The sequence below is a fragment of the Haliotis rufescens genome, unplaced genomic scaffold (genome assembly GCF_023055435.1).
Source record: "Haliotis rufescens isolate VD_foot unplaced genomic scaffold, xgHalRufe1.0.p SCAF_1, whole genome shotgun sequence".
NCBI classification, from domain to species: Eukaryota; Metazoa; Mollusca; class Gastropoda; order Lepetellida; family Haliotidae; genus Haliotis; species Haliotis rufescens.
Genome location: NW_025963779.1, coordinates 67,353,591 through 67,368,710, shown reverse-complemented (window position 1 = coordinate 67,368,710; position 15,120 = coordinate 67,353,591). Strand labels below are relative to the sequence as shown.

The 15,120-nt window shown below is 39.4% G+C and overlaps 1 protein-coding gene across 1 annotated transcript in view; it reads left to right on the top strand.

Moving 5' to 3' along the window:
* Positions 1-3,325: 3,325 nt before the first annotated feature.
* LOC124134104 (acetylcholine receptor subunit beta-like 1) overlaps positions 3,326-15,120 on the top strand; it is a 65,669-nt gene continuing 53,874 nt past the window's right edge. Inside the window, exon 1 of the mRNA XM_046498756.2 lies at positions 3,326-3,694. Coding sequence (XP_046354712.1) covers positions 3,622-3,694 — 73 coding nt within the window. The 5' untranslated portion in view covers positions 3,326-3,621. The remainder of the gene's footprint in view (positions 3,695-15,120) is intronic.

Below are 15,120 nucleotides of genomic sequence, written 5' to 3'. Positions count from 1 at the left end.
TTGCATCTCTTGGCTTTAGGAGATCTACGACAGATATAGCGGATCTTGTTTTAGCGGAACCCGGGCTTGGGCATGGTCTTGACATTCCAGTAATAAATTAGCAATGGATTCAGGTTGATTGCAAGATGAACAAACCTTGTCATAGTGCTTTTTGTGACCGAGTCTGAGGCGTGAGATGGCAATTTCAATACCGAACGCTGCACAAGCTGTGAAATATTGTCTCTCGCAGTCATCTGCAGCTGACACCCGCGCGTTACCCGGATTGTAACCACGTGATCATAACTCAGCGATGACGTCAATCGCTAACGTTATGAATATTTCTTAAAACGCGCACTTTACAAATTTCGTCATTACTGTAAATAATATTCCTCATCGCCGGCATGGCTTGTTTTCACTTTATAAGTATTAGAACACATGCAACTAGCTTCGTTAATCCATAATCACGATATTACGTGTTTCTATATAAGTGGCGAGGACGATACCACTTATCGGCCTTGAACAGTAACGTCGCCCAATAACATCGTCCCATTAAGGTACACGCCGCCTCCATGGTGGAGTGTTATAGCGTCCGCCCGAAGAGCGGAGGGTCCGCGTCATACCAAAAGACGTTAAAAGATGGTACTTGTTGTTACCCTGTCTGGCGCTCGGTATTAAGGGGCTAAAACAAGGACTGGTGGGCTCGGAGTCAGTATACTGTGTCTGAGTAGGGTATTCATGTTAAACTGCGGCATGATATCTCAGTGTGCTAGCACTATGAATCGGCATCAGTCCGGACTAGTACAAGCAGACACACAAATACGCACACACGTGCTTGCACGTCGCTATATAAGTGCAGTAATCATGGACGCGACGTTAAAGCCCATTTCATCTCACCACACCTCGTTAAGGACCATCACGCTAGACGTGGCATTTAAGAAGTTGAACAGGCAGACGCTTCCCATCTTGTGATTGGATGGTGGTGTAGCTGAGTGGTCAAAGCGTTCCCTCGCCACACCTACATCCCGGGTTCGGTATCCTACATGGGTCAAGTCAGCGTTCCCGTCCGTGATGTTGCTTAAAATGGCGTAAACCCAACTCACTTACAACCTTACCGGCATATGTGAAGTATAAGTAGAAATGAATACAAAAATATATTTCTCCTTTATTTCATATGAGATAATTAAGAAAACGCACACAATCAATATGAAAATTGACGTTTATAGTGAGTGAGTGAGTGAGTATGGTTTTACGCTGCTTTTAGAAATATTCCAGCAATATCACGGCGGGGGACACCAGATATGGGCTTCAAACTTTGTACCCATGTCGGGACTCGAACCCGCAGGGTCTTCGGCGCGACGAGCGAACGCTTTAACCTCTAGGCTATCCGACCGCCCCTGTCGTTTATAAAGAACGCGTGACTAAACAACTAAACCACGCATGTGATAAAATAGGTGCCAGCACAAATTAGGACAATTATTCGTATGCAGTTAACTATTCTTCGTCTCCTTTTCGGTATTTTCCCCACAACACTATAACCTATATCCTGGTATACACACTGTACGCGTAATCACTGTACCTATACGTCACCGATGGCTGCTGATACCATTAATGTTTTTATATTACATGTTCTTTTTATGTACTTGAGTTACATCTACGGTAAAAATATCTGCCGTGTCTCTTGTTTGTTTGCGCAATATTGACGGGAAGACGCAGTAGTTTAACCTCTGATAACCGTTGAATGTGTGAAGAGTTGTCCCCCTTACCGTGAACGAAAATGTGGAAAACGAACGATATGACGTACAAGGTTAAAATGACACACGAGGAAACGAAAACAATTTAAGCACAATATTTAAAAGATAATGGTATTAAAAGTGTATAGGATCTTTATATAGATTAAAATAACTGAAAATATTTGAAAAAATACCATACATGTACATGTATAAATAATTACCAATCACAACAGCCATTCTTAGGGAGTATGGGACGTGCTATTCAAGTGAAAGTGATTGTAAGCCTACATACGAGCATGAAACGTTTATAATTATTATTAATGCAGCATACAAAATCGAATTACATTCGACGTTAAGATCATTATTCATGCGTCCACACAATATTATAATTAAATCTTAATTCACAGCATTTTCCGTGACATGTGCCACAGAGAATCAGCTATATTATTTAACATGTAGACTAATTAGGGCAAATGACAACAAGATTAAACATGTTAGAACAGATTAGCGCTGCGTTTCTTTGTGTTAATGTATCGTTGGCCACGTTACTATGTACCAGCAGGCTTGGGAGGATTAGTCCCCAAATAGGTAGTAGTACTGTACTTATTTGTATTGATCAAAGTCCCCGAGTTAGCTACATTAACAATTGCTTAGGAATAACAAAGACGCGCACCTGTTGCAAGTTGTAGTTGTAAAGCGTGCATTAATTCCCTCGTAATTGACACAATGTTCAGAAAGTTATTGATGTTTATACACCGCAAGGAAATAAACACACGTGGTGCTTGTAATGAGGTTGGTTGAAGCTGAGGCTTAATATTCTGCCTCTGGAAGATGGAACTGCCAGCATGATGATTAGGTCAGGAAAAAACGCACTAAGTATGATGCAGGGGTTATTTTTAGCGACGAACTCATAAACTGGCCTACTTTCAGGCTAACGCGTGCGCGCAAATAAATATATGTATATAAATATACATACACAAACACAGATATATATATATAATGTATATATATATGTATATGTGTGTTGTGTGTGTGTGTGCGTGTGTGTGTGTGCGTGTGTGTGTGCGTGCGTGTGTCTGTGTGTGTGTGCGTGCGTGTGCGTGCGTGTGTCTGTTAATGTATGACCTTGACAGATATAATATGAGGCCAAAAGAGCGGTGTTTATAACTAAGTGGAAGTATGAAGTATACTTGACAGTGTGCCCACGACAAATATAAACAGTTTCACACACCACCCGTTTTACTAATCATCATCATGTACAGCAATGTGATTGAATGTTGGCGTTCAATATTTAAGTGCTAAACATTACGTAACGCTGCTTCAAAAGTTGAGGTGCCCTCCCCTCACAACCCCTCCTCTTCATTCAAAAATGAACTTTGACACGAACATAATCCAGACTGTGCTGTGGTTATGTAAACTTTGCACTGTCTCTGTTTCACGTGTAGACGCCCCACACTAATTGCACCCCGCCTTCCCCCCGATGAGCTAATTCCAAACTCCTGTTGTGTCGCTAATCACCCCGCTTACCGGTAAATCTCGCAGAGCAGTTCAATACAGTTCCAAAGCTCCTAGCGTTTAACCTTTCACCACTCTTTGTTACAGGCAATTTGATTGGCTGGAAATCGGTTCGATCAGTTAGCGGCCAAACTGATCTTCATAATACAAGGCGAGAAGCGAGGCGATGTCTAGCGGAGACTAGCGAACTACGATAACCAAGCGACCCCGTTTTGAACCCAAACTTTGGCCATGGAGAAAATAACAGAAAGCCGAAAGTGTTTAAAGACAACTGTGTAATATAAGCCTTCAGAATCGAGTAGGTTGTTGGCGTTGTGTAGATCACTGAGATAGCCTCGTAGAGGGGCGGCATGTTGGTAATAGGAATATACTGCAGCGCCAAACAGCCACACCGACCATGGCCCTATTCTTTGTGATCCTTGCAAGCATGACAGTGTCAGTGAACGCCAAACTTCCACAAGCTATAGGAGGTAAGTATGTCAATACATACCCCTTGTTCCTCATCTTCATCTTAAGGCTAGCGCCATACGGCGCAGCGAGGCTGTACATGTGCACGATTGATAACAACAACATGTTTTTCTCAAGAATCACGTTATCAGCGTGTAATGTTTGTTTTCGTTTTCCACACCGAACAAATTAATTGATTTATTTCATGAAACTGTGAACTGTGGTCCTTGTTTTCTTAAAGCAGTTGTCACCTCTATTCAATATTATAGACATGGTGATCTATTTATATTCCTATGGCGCGTGTGTTCTGTGCGTCACACGTGCGTACATCCTGCCCTCCAGCCCCTTCGGCGTGTGTCATGTATATTCATAAACTGGTTACTTCTGACACCGATGTGAGTTATGATACGCCCTGCCTCTATGTATTACCTGAAGAGACATATGAGGCAGAACCTTCCCTGCCCCAGTCTCACGTACTAACGTATACTATATGCAGATGACATCATGATGATGACTTCTCCCGCTGTGAATTGTTTGCAAACACTAAAACATGCCAAGCTTTGCTGACTTGTAACCAGACACCTAGGACTGTTTAATAATGTTTTTTTATGGTGTGTGCGATGGCTTCTTGTGATGGCACAGCGTAGTTGCATGGAGCTCATGGGTCTCTTAAAGATATTCGTAAACGGCGCTGGCTGTAACTGTAACACCAACTTTTTATGACCCTACACTTACAGTCCACTTTTCTATGATTCATTAATAAAAATGATAATAATAATAATAAGTGCATATTTATGATGCGTAAAATCCACTCCCTAGAGCATGCTCGAGTGCTACATTATTACTTCGTCAATGGATCAATGTGCACTCGATTTTCATTCTCAGCTCCCTTGGGAGTATACAACCCCAGCTGCACGTGAGGCGCTAGAGGGTTAACAATCACATCCCATTCACATCCTACCGGGTACCCATTCACTGCTGGGTGAACAGAGGAATATTGCGAATAAGATCCCTCGCCTGAGGAGTCACCAGTGTGCCACACATGCTTCTGTGTGGGTCAGGACCAGCTGCCGGTCACACGATCACCCCTCCGTCTTCTGTAGGCGACCAACGTTGTTCAACTTCACCCGACATGTGACCTGTGTGCTGCACGTAGGACCATGTGCCGCCACAAATTCATATTCATGTCCGGTGGGAAGCCATCTGACCCCTTTAATCGCGAAGAACGGGAATCAATACAAGAACAATACAGATATCATGGTGGCTACTGTCACGACCTGTAGGCTATTGATACCGATACTCTGTAAGGACCGATAGTGATATTCATCACATGGAGAATGTTGATACTGATACTCATCATACTGATACACATATACGTATGAGAAATACCTATAACAAACGCAATACTGATACAGATACAAGAGCTGTAACATATACTCGTCTAGATACACATGACAAGCAATCCTACTCAAAGAGCTGAAAGAATATTGATACACATACTCACAAGTAAGATACGTTACAGATACCTAAATATTCTGATACAAATACTCTCACCCTGCATACTATTGGTACTAATACTCCTAAGCAGCAAAGTATTGATACTGATAACCATGATTATAAAATTACCGGTTCATATACTCAAAACATGTAAAGTATTGATACAAATAACATTCCTTTAATACTGCATTTATTTAAATGATACATTTGCATATGGTCTCCGAATGTATTCATTGACATTTTTTACGACATTGGGAAGATTGACACATAATCCTTTCCTGGTAACAACTGATACTGATCGCTTGTAACGTGTGTGTATTAGTTTGAAAAGAAATGAAATATATTTGTTTTAAGAGTTCATAACTGAGAAAAGGCTAGTGAAACTCGAATTATTGCAATCGTGTAAAATGTCATGCGTATCCATAGGGGTTAATATTGGTCCAAGCCATTGTTTTAGTGCCATATCGCCATCCCCTGAACTCGAGCAACACACCAGAAATGGAACCGAAATGTCCAAGTATCCATGCTCACTCATTGTAATCCAAGAGATGACAATGTCGACCCAGCCGTGAAGGTCACGGTCACTCGTCAGATAGCCCTGGGATGCTATTGCATTCACAGTTCCAAAACGTTTTCTTTCAATTAATATATAGATGATGACATTTGTAGAAAGTTTTCAGATTTCACATATCTCATTCCAAATTTCTCACTACATATAGCTTATGTTGTCTATTCATATGCTGTAGTGTGAAAGTGCGGCTTGAAAGTATTGGATATGTATATATGTTGTGATTAAAGGATAGAGGCATATTATTAGAAAGAATTATACGTCCCATTAAACATAAGTATGCTTTGAGGAAGCTGGCATGAAGCGTCCTTTTGGTATGAATCCATTATATAAACGAGGTAAGCGGGGAAACAGTCTCACCACACATAAGATAACGAGATAACTAATGCATAGTATTTCCATCTGTTAGGCGAGAAATAGACACATTTACATGTCGTTAAATCATTACGCACATACAAGCATCTAGTGTAAAGTACCTTTTAATTTCTAAAGATGATACTGATGTCAATATCTGAATATTGCAGTGTCGACTCCATTTGCAATATGAAGGGCATTTTCGTTCAATAATGTTCTTCATTTAAGCGAATTTTAATTTGCCGAATTAAATAATCAAAATAATAAAACAATCAATCGATATAACGATAAAAAAACGACATCAAAATGCATAATATGTAATAACTAAACAGACAGAAACAACTTATCAGTTGTAGACTTGGCACATTTTGTACAATATTAACAAGACATATTCGATGCCAGGCTTCACGATCTCCATTGGAGGCGATTCACATGACCAATAATGTTGTTCACCACTCTAAGGAATTGGAAACGGGTTCGTTATAACCGATTGTTTGGCAATTACGACATTGATATAACCGGAGTGATTGTATGCGAAGACATGTAATAATACATGACATTCAGAATGAGTGTATTTTACCTGTCATGGCGGATGTTGAGAGAGATAGGTGTGTGTGTGTGTTGGGGGGGGGGGGTGCAGCTTGTCGATAATAGTAATATGTGCATTGATGGAAGATTAATTAGTGAAAATAAATATGTACCCCTATTATTATACGTATGTCTTATGTAATTGTATAAGCTACTAATGCTTATTTGGAAATAATTGAGACCGAAGGTTACAATTTGATTCAAATGAAAGTGTGCGATGAAGGATTTTGTTACTAAGAATACAGCTTATATCGATGTTTTTTTCGAGATAACCATTATTTCAATACATGCAAAGTGAAACGTAGAAATGTAGTGAGTACTTGCGTACAAATCGTTTCAAAACTTTGTGGCCAAACATGGAATACTAGTCTATGTGTATTAATGTAGTATCGTACGGTACACGGCACTTCAATTCTTTGCAAGATAATTATAACATGTTATCATTATCACAGTCGAGGTATATGATCTTTAGTGTATCGGCGCCTCTTACAACTGACATTGCCATCGCAGTGAAAACCTTTGAATAGTATGAAATGATTTTGTACTCCGCTGGCATACTGATGCATGTTCTTACATGTGTCTTTCCGGTGGGACAGGCCCTTTTCGCGAACACCCGCCTGGTGCCATCCCTGATTTTCAGCGGTCCATTCATAGAACTATCACTTTTCAGCTATTTTGCCCTTTACGACAAATGGAATCTGTGTCGGTGGATAATCTGGATAATGTGGTTATTTAATCTCTTGCATTGAAAAAAATTGATATATTTTACTAATTTTGTGTATACAGCTAGAAACATGAAATACGCAATTCTTGTCTCATCGATACGTGTGTATAATTGTATCTCTCTCAGAAGCTGGCATATGAATTCTGTAAATATAGAATTTCTTTACTTAACCTTCACGTACAAATATATAATTCTCGGAATTGTAAGACAGTTAATTATTTATGTTCATTTTCGTACAAATTGTAATTTGAGTTGTTGAAGATGAGTATCCAAACAGATTGTGTAGTGGCGGATGCGGTCGAACAACTGGTGTCATCACTGATTTTTTTTAATGATCCATTCATATAATTTTCATCACTATTTGCTTTTTAGGTCTAATGGAATCTGTTTCGACAGACAATCGAGACCTTCTATTGACAAGGTTGAACTTTTGAATTGTAACATACTAAGGGCTGATCTAAGTATTGTCCCCGCAAACAGGGGAACATAAGCAAACATGGGCATTATAAATAGTCTTAGATAAACTGACCGAAGAAAAGAATCATACCGAAGCTTTTAGAATGGCAAGTCGACCTTTTAAATACAAACACAATGGATGAAGCAAAACATCTGGACCGTGCATCTGGGTCACGAAATCGATGTTTACATATTTACGTCAATATTGAAAACATATCCATAATCTAGTGTTGCACCTGAAGTTGTATACGTTCACATATACTACTTTCGATAATAAATATACATGTATACATTGGGAGGGAAAGAATATTTTGTACCGCAAGTGTACATATCGATCAATCCCTGAAACTGTGGGCGGATCGTGTACTTTTCAATACACCAGTGGGATTCTTTCAGACTAAGTGACAGACAGACTAAGTAAACAGCATTCAAAGTGAGTTAGTATTGCATACTTATCTCCTTAAATGGTTACCTTTCTCTGAAGTTGTCTGTAAAGTTGACAAAAGCCCCGCATGTGGAATTCATGAACAATCGTTCAAAGCGTCAAAATTCCTCTACAGTTTACGTTTCCATAATCGACTAACAAGGAATAAGCAATGCGGCTACACTTAATGTAATCATACTTAATGATCGGACTGAAGCATTCATGTTAAAGATCTGAAACGGCTTAAGATCGAATAAGATTAGATCAACTACGTGACGTAGCGGAAAACGCCGACACATTGTGAGACCCAGACATGACCAAAACGAGGCTGCACGGCATCAAAAAACAATATTTGCATCTGTAGTTGATAAATGAAACAGAAGAGCATTACTAGATATGATCAGCTAATTGGACCTGAATCCTGGACACATACAGGCAATCAATACTGAATATAACATAGCAGAATAATAGGGCTCACTAAGTTCTTAATCAAGAACATCTAGATTGGAACAGAGACTGCCGTGCCCAAATGGCTGACATGAGTGTTGAGAAGAAATTTGTTTGTGACTGATTAAAGCCTCAGATTGCAATGGGGGGCTTTTGGGGCTGTGATACCACGACACCAGTCGTTCGAAATTCAATTTAAATTGACATACGCCCACGTCAGTATCGGTGCTACAGTGTAGGGATATAGCTGAAAAACTAGCATTGTTTTAAATATGTCCATAACGTCGTATAGATACGCTTGTTCGGTGGAGACAAAACTCGTTTGATTGAATGTTATGAATGCAAGGGAACCTCAGGGGAATGACTTCATGTCAAAATTTGCATCACCAGAAACAAAATCGTTAAAAACATTTCCGAAAATTGGAATTTGATGCATCTCTACCATTATGTTCAATGTGGCTTGGGAAATGTAATTGGGAAGGAAATATATCGCCCAGGTATTCGCATTGATAACATGATAGAAGAGCAATGAAACAAACGTATAAGATGGATAATAGAGGACATGTATCATCCTGGACATGTTCTGGTTTGGGCTTTATATTTCATTTATGGCTTTTCCTCATAGTCAACGTCATTAAGAATTTTATAAGAAAACTATAGATTCAGATTATCTCTGTAAGCGGCGAGTATAGTTCTGTCTAAGGAAAGCTACATAACTAAGAACCCAAAATACATCCACATGTATTGTTTCACATAGGTAGTGCAATTAGTGGAACTGTATTCACCGTGCACAAAGTACCAGGTTTCCCGCTTTTATAAATCTGTTAAGTCTCAAACACTTCCTGTACATCGGTCAAAGTGGTCATAAAATTGATTTTAACATGTCGTTGGTCACATGACGGAAACCTAGCTTGTGTATGACGTTACCGGAAGCTGTCGAGACAGAACTCTCGCGACAAATCGATAGTATTCTTAGTATCAGCATGTATTATCTGGAAATTTGAAACACTTTTACTTGACGCTTTCAAGGATTCATTTTCGATTTACTTCCAGAACAACTTGTATGTGGTTCAGATGAGGGGAAACAATATCCACATGATGACCTGTATAATAGGGACATAAAGCAATGAGATGTATGTCTGACGATTAATCATAACAATGTTAGGTTACAGCCGTTATCAGAAGCCATTTCCTTCTTGTTGTTGAAATTTTGAACGTTTTAACCATTTAGTTACTCTAACATTGGAATTTGTCACTCTCGTTTACTTTGGATTGCAGACATGATTACCCATTGTCATCAATTCTAGCGTTTAGGGTTTTATGTAAGAGATATTCTAAAATATCGAACTATTACATCCAACTACGTTCATCAGTGCATATCTCTAACCGGTTTATTCACAAGTTCAACTTAAATGGTACAGATTACATCTTACACATGGCAAAATAATTGCATTGCCAAACCTGGCGACATTACACTTGCCACCGCATCATGATCCTCGTGCCCACTCCACATTGCGTCCGCCTGGAGATGTGTCCGGATCAGAATCATCTTGAGGTGATACACACTCTCATGTATCATGATCCCCACGTAACATGTTTTCGAGACTCACCTCTTTTCGAGCCCCTGAACAATACGTAATCACGCGCTTTGTGAAATAGTCAAGGTAAACGCTTCAAAGCTCACCGAACACATCAAAGTGTTCGCCATTTGCCGCTGAGGTTATGTTACGAATTAAGCTACAGGAGATAAGATATTCAATAAGTAAGGAAAACATACCTAAAAAATTAAACCTACCTTTTCACAAATACACATTTTAATCAAACCTGCTCTAATGATACTTTTGCATAAGAACAATCATATGCACCCGTGATGTATCGGCTGCTGCTTGTAAACTTCATGTCCGTAATGTCATGTGACTGATTATAGTGTGCATCTATTTTTTACTTGACTGTCACGAAGGGGCTCGAAATCAGGTGACGGTAACAAGATGGCGCCTGTTTGACTCGTCTCGCTTGGCGAAGCATTATCACGATTATATTGACAAGAAGTGGTCATTTGACTATCCAATTGTAAACAGAAATAAATGTTCTCAAAGGTAAGATGTAGCTTTAGTGTATTGCGATTGTTATTAGACAAGTAATCAGAAATACTTCTTAGGGGCTGGAAAACAGTACGCGAGGATACATTGTTCCGACATAGGTTGATATCATTACATTGAGAAAGTGGTTGTGTTTCGTATGTACAAATACACGCTGGCCGGGTCATCAGTTCCTCCAACATTGTGTGAATGGTACCTTGGAAACTAATTTCCTCTAACGTTGTGTGAATGGTACCTTGGAAACTAATTTCCTCTAACGTTGTGTGAATGGTACCTTGGAAACTAATTTCCTCTTACGTTGTGTGAATGGTACCTTGGAAACTTATTTCCTCTATCGTTGTGTGAATGGTACCTTGCAAACCAATTTCCTCTAACGTTGTGTGAATGGTACCTTGGAAACTAATTTCCTCTAACGTTGTGTGAATGGTACCTTGGAAACTAATTTCCTCTAACGTTGTGTGAATGGTACCTTGGAAAACCATGCCCATGTGGGATCACACAAACAGGATGTCACAGACGGTAACCAACTGATGACGGGTGTCAGAGACTCAGTTTGATTGTACACAACTGTTAGCATTATTCTGCCCATTAACCATGTGTTGATCTTTGCAAATTGTACCCATGTTGAGAATCGAACTTGTGGTTTTGGGGTGACCAGCCATCGTTACGAGCGGAATTGGTAAAACATTTAAAAGAAGCTTCAGGACTAGATCCATCACAAATCAGGACAGGAACAATGTTCATTTGTAGCTGCAATGCGTACTCCTTTAAATAGTTGGTTGGTTGTTTGTATGTTGTTTAACGCCGCACTCAGCAATATTCCAGCTATATGACGGAGGTCCAGTGATTGACATCATGCGCATCTATCCACGCAATTGGGACATGATGACATGCATCAACCAAGTCAGCGGGCCTGACCACCCGATCCCGTTAGACGCCTCTTACGACAATCATAGTCGCCTTTTACGGCAAGCAAGGTTTGCTGAAGACCTATTCTTCCCAAGATTTTCACGGGTCACTTTTCATAGTACCAGGATAAGATCATCTACTGATGTAATAGATGGAACATAGCTAACTACGGCGTTAAAGAACATTAACTAAACATATTGAACATAACTGAAAAACGGATTTAATCGACGTTAGACCCAACTCATTCACTCATACATATCAACGTTTCGCTATGTACTTTCCATCACTACTAGATGTGTACTGACAGACCCGGACTGTACAACAAATCTTGATAACCTACAAGGAGCAGGAGAACGTCCCAGGTGGAATCTTTCAGTCTAATCAATTAACTTCAGCCATCCGGAGCCTGTGTTGCTAGCTGTTGTGCTGCAACTTCACATATGGTTATGATGTGTAGGGGTGATTGAGAATAGTACAAGACTTGAGAACTCAACTGAACCCGACAGTGCTGGATCAGTAAGAGCTCCCTATATCCCCCAGGGATCATTATAGTTATAGAATTTCTAGTTTATTTGCATTGTTATCAGTGGATAACTCACCGTCTTGTGTTCAACAGCATACACCTTTAACTGGGACATCTACAACAGTACACGTGTACGTCAAATGACATTATTCAGCATGTATCACTGTCTGATGTATCGTAAGGTATAAGTATAAGTATTTTAGTCGTGTTTATCAAAATATGTAAGTAAAAGGCAAAGTATGCCCTTGTTGAATTGGTTACCACCGTCAGAAAAAAATCAAAGAGCCTAAAAGACCAAAGGAAATAAAAATTATCATAGATATTATCTTCACATATTATGTCCATATATAAATATACAAGGCCGTTTTTGTTACGGATAGTTTCATCTTTCCATGATGCACAAAACCGATTCTATAATAAGTCAAGTGTATCATATTGAATAGAATGACATATCTTATTATCCATATCAAACGATGAGTAGTATATTTGTACTCGTTGTGGACGTATTATTGACTTGCCAAAAACTATGATTGACAATGAACAGAAAATAGAGTGGGAGAAGGTAGATAAAATCCGGACCATGGTGGCTAATCAAACCAGTGGTTGACAGTAGGAGCAAAGATCTACGACATCAGCAGCGACCCTTTGTTATCATACAACATTCATGATGCATTCAATCCTCACACGGCACGCTAATGCCGGAATAAATTAGGCCCCCAAGATGCACAATGCTGAAAAGCGTGTCGTGTGAGCATTGAATGCATCATGAATGTTGTATAACAAAGTCGTGATTGGACGACTATGTATTATTCTTGACTTTCTCTAAAAGATTAAGGATTCATTCCAAACACAAGAACTGTTTTCGAAAAAACTGCAAAAAATAAAAATACATTTAAAAAAAACAATTTAAAAGAAGTGCTTTTTGATGCTCAAATCAAAATTTCCGATTTAAACGTAAATCATGAAGCTGTGAAGAATAGCTGAAAGTGGAGAAGTGGGTTCGAAACTTCGGTATTGGACTCTCATGGCACATGCCGATGACAGGTCTATAAACCCAGATTGAAATCAATGTCAGCGAGAGGTACTACCTTGGATTGAACTCTTCCATGCCAGACAGACTGAAAAGAGATACGCTTCCTTGCTACTTTACAGGAGTAAAACCCTGATGTGAGAGAAAATGGCAGAAAGAAAATGTGGAGGATTGACATGTAGCGATTGATAGTAAACTCCGATCAATTCGTGCCTGGCATCCGATAGAATTTGGCGTTCATCTGGGGCGAGCTCCGTTTGGAGGCCCCATCCAGGCCATTCCAATACAATCCCCATGGTTCAGTCGTTCCTGAATATTTGGTTGAGTTTTACTTTCAAATGTATTCTGTCGGTTCTTCAGGGAACGCGAAGCTGCGTGCGTGTAATTCGTCCAATCAGGACTTCTAATGCCAAAGGACTTTCTGGTTTTCGTGTTCATTGTACTCCATGGAGGATAGGGGCATAGTCACAATCATCATTCATTTACGTTTACAATCGTAATATGATTCAATAGTTCAATATTAACATTCAATAGTTCACTATTATCATGCATATACACAATGATAGATGGCACAGTCGTATGTTCAGGGAATAGCAATTTTCTTGAAATACATATTTTACCATTCAGAAAGAAATAGTTTCCTGTCTCTCTCGGTGTGTTTATTTTTAACCATCTCAATAACTATATAGGCATCACCTATATTGTGTTATTATTAAGAATGTCCTTTCGGCACGTATACTACAATATACCAACTTGCATTTCAAATACACGTACGTCATCATGAACCCCGAACGCCCAATTGAGTGAAATTCCACCTTTGAAAAAGATCAAACTGAATATCGCTTGTGCATAGTATACACTTCAGCTTTCCAAGGACCTTCATACAACTGTAACATGTTTAATAAATCATTCTTAAGACTGAAACGTAATACTTCTTAACAAGGGTGCCGTTGTACAAAGCGATTTTAACGCAAAGGTGATTGTAACGCCCACACCTTAACATAGACTTACGACAGCCGCAACGCTAAGGTTGTTTTGTACAACGGCACCCAGCAAAGTAAATCTATATATTTTTCAAGGAAAAGAGGGTTACCACCTGACCAGGAGTGGGTAGTTAGTCATCAAAGCTCTTTGTATGCGAAGGAAGGCTGCGAACCGTACGCGTATCAACCTCGAGGTTAGTTTCTAATGGAAAATGCATCAGTTTGGATACACCTGATAAGAGGTATCACACATGACCAGAAAGTAGGTCGTTGAGGAATCTGACTTTCCGGGATGCTCCCCTTCGTGATCACTTACTGTTGACACACGTAATGAGACTTGAGTACTTTAACATCGGTCCAAAACTTTTTAAAAAGTTCATCGCGCAATCCTTTTTAATGTGTTTTTTCCGCATGTATATATAGTTTTGTCTCCAGTGTCTTCACGGTTGTTTGTTTTTAATAACTACGTTGTGCAGCAGTGGTAAAGGCAAGAAGGTCGCTGGCAGTGTGCCGTTTCACAAGTGTCTAGTGTCATAACTGATATCGATGTTAAAGTAAGTTGGCGTTTCGAGAGTGTTTCACCTCAGCTTCTGCTACATTCAGTTACTCATACTGACATCAATCTCTCTCTAACATTTAGTTCTTTGTACTTCGTTTATTCCCTCTAAAACATTATACGTGAAGGTACATGTATATATAACTTTTTTTTCTTAAGAAAAACAGGCTGTCGACTATTTCTGTATATACGACAAAACCATTTGCCCCCAAAAGTAGAGTCCGTTTGTACGATTGGGACTATATCATAGACATATGTTTGTGAATTATGATCACTATCAATTAGTGATGA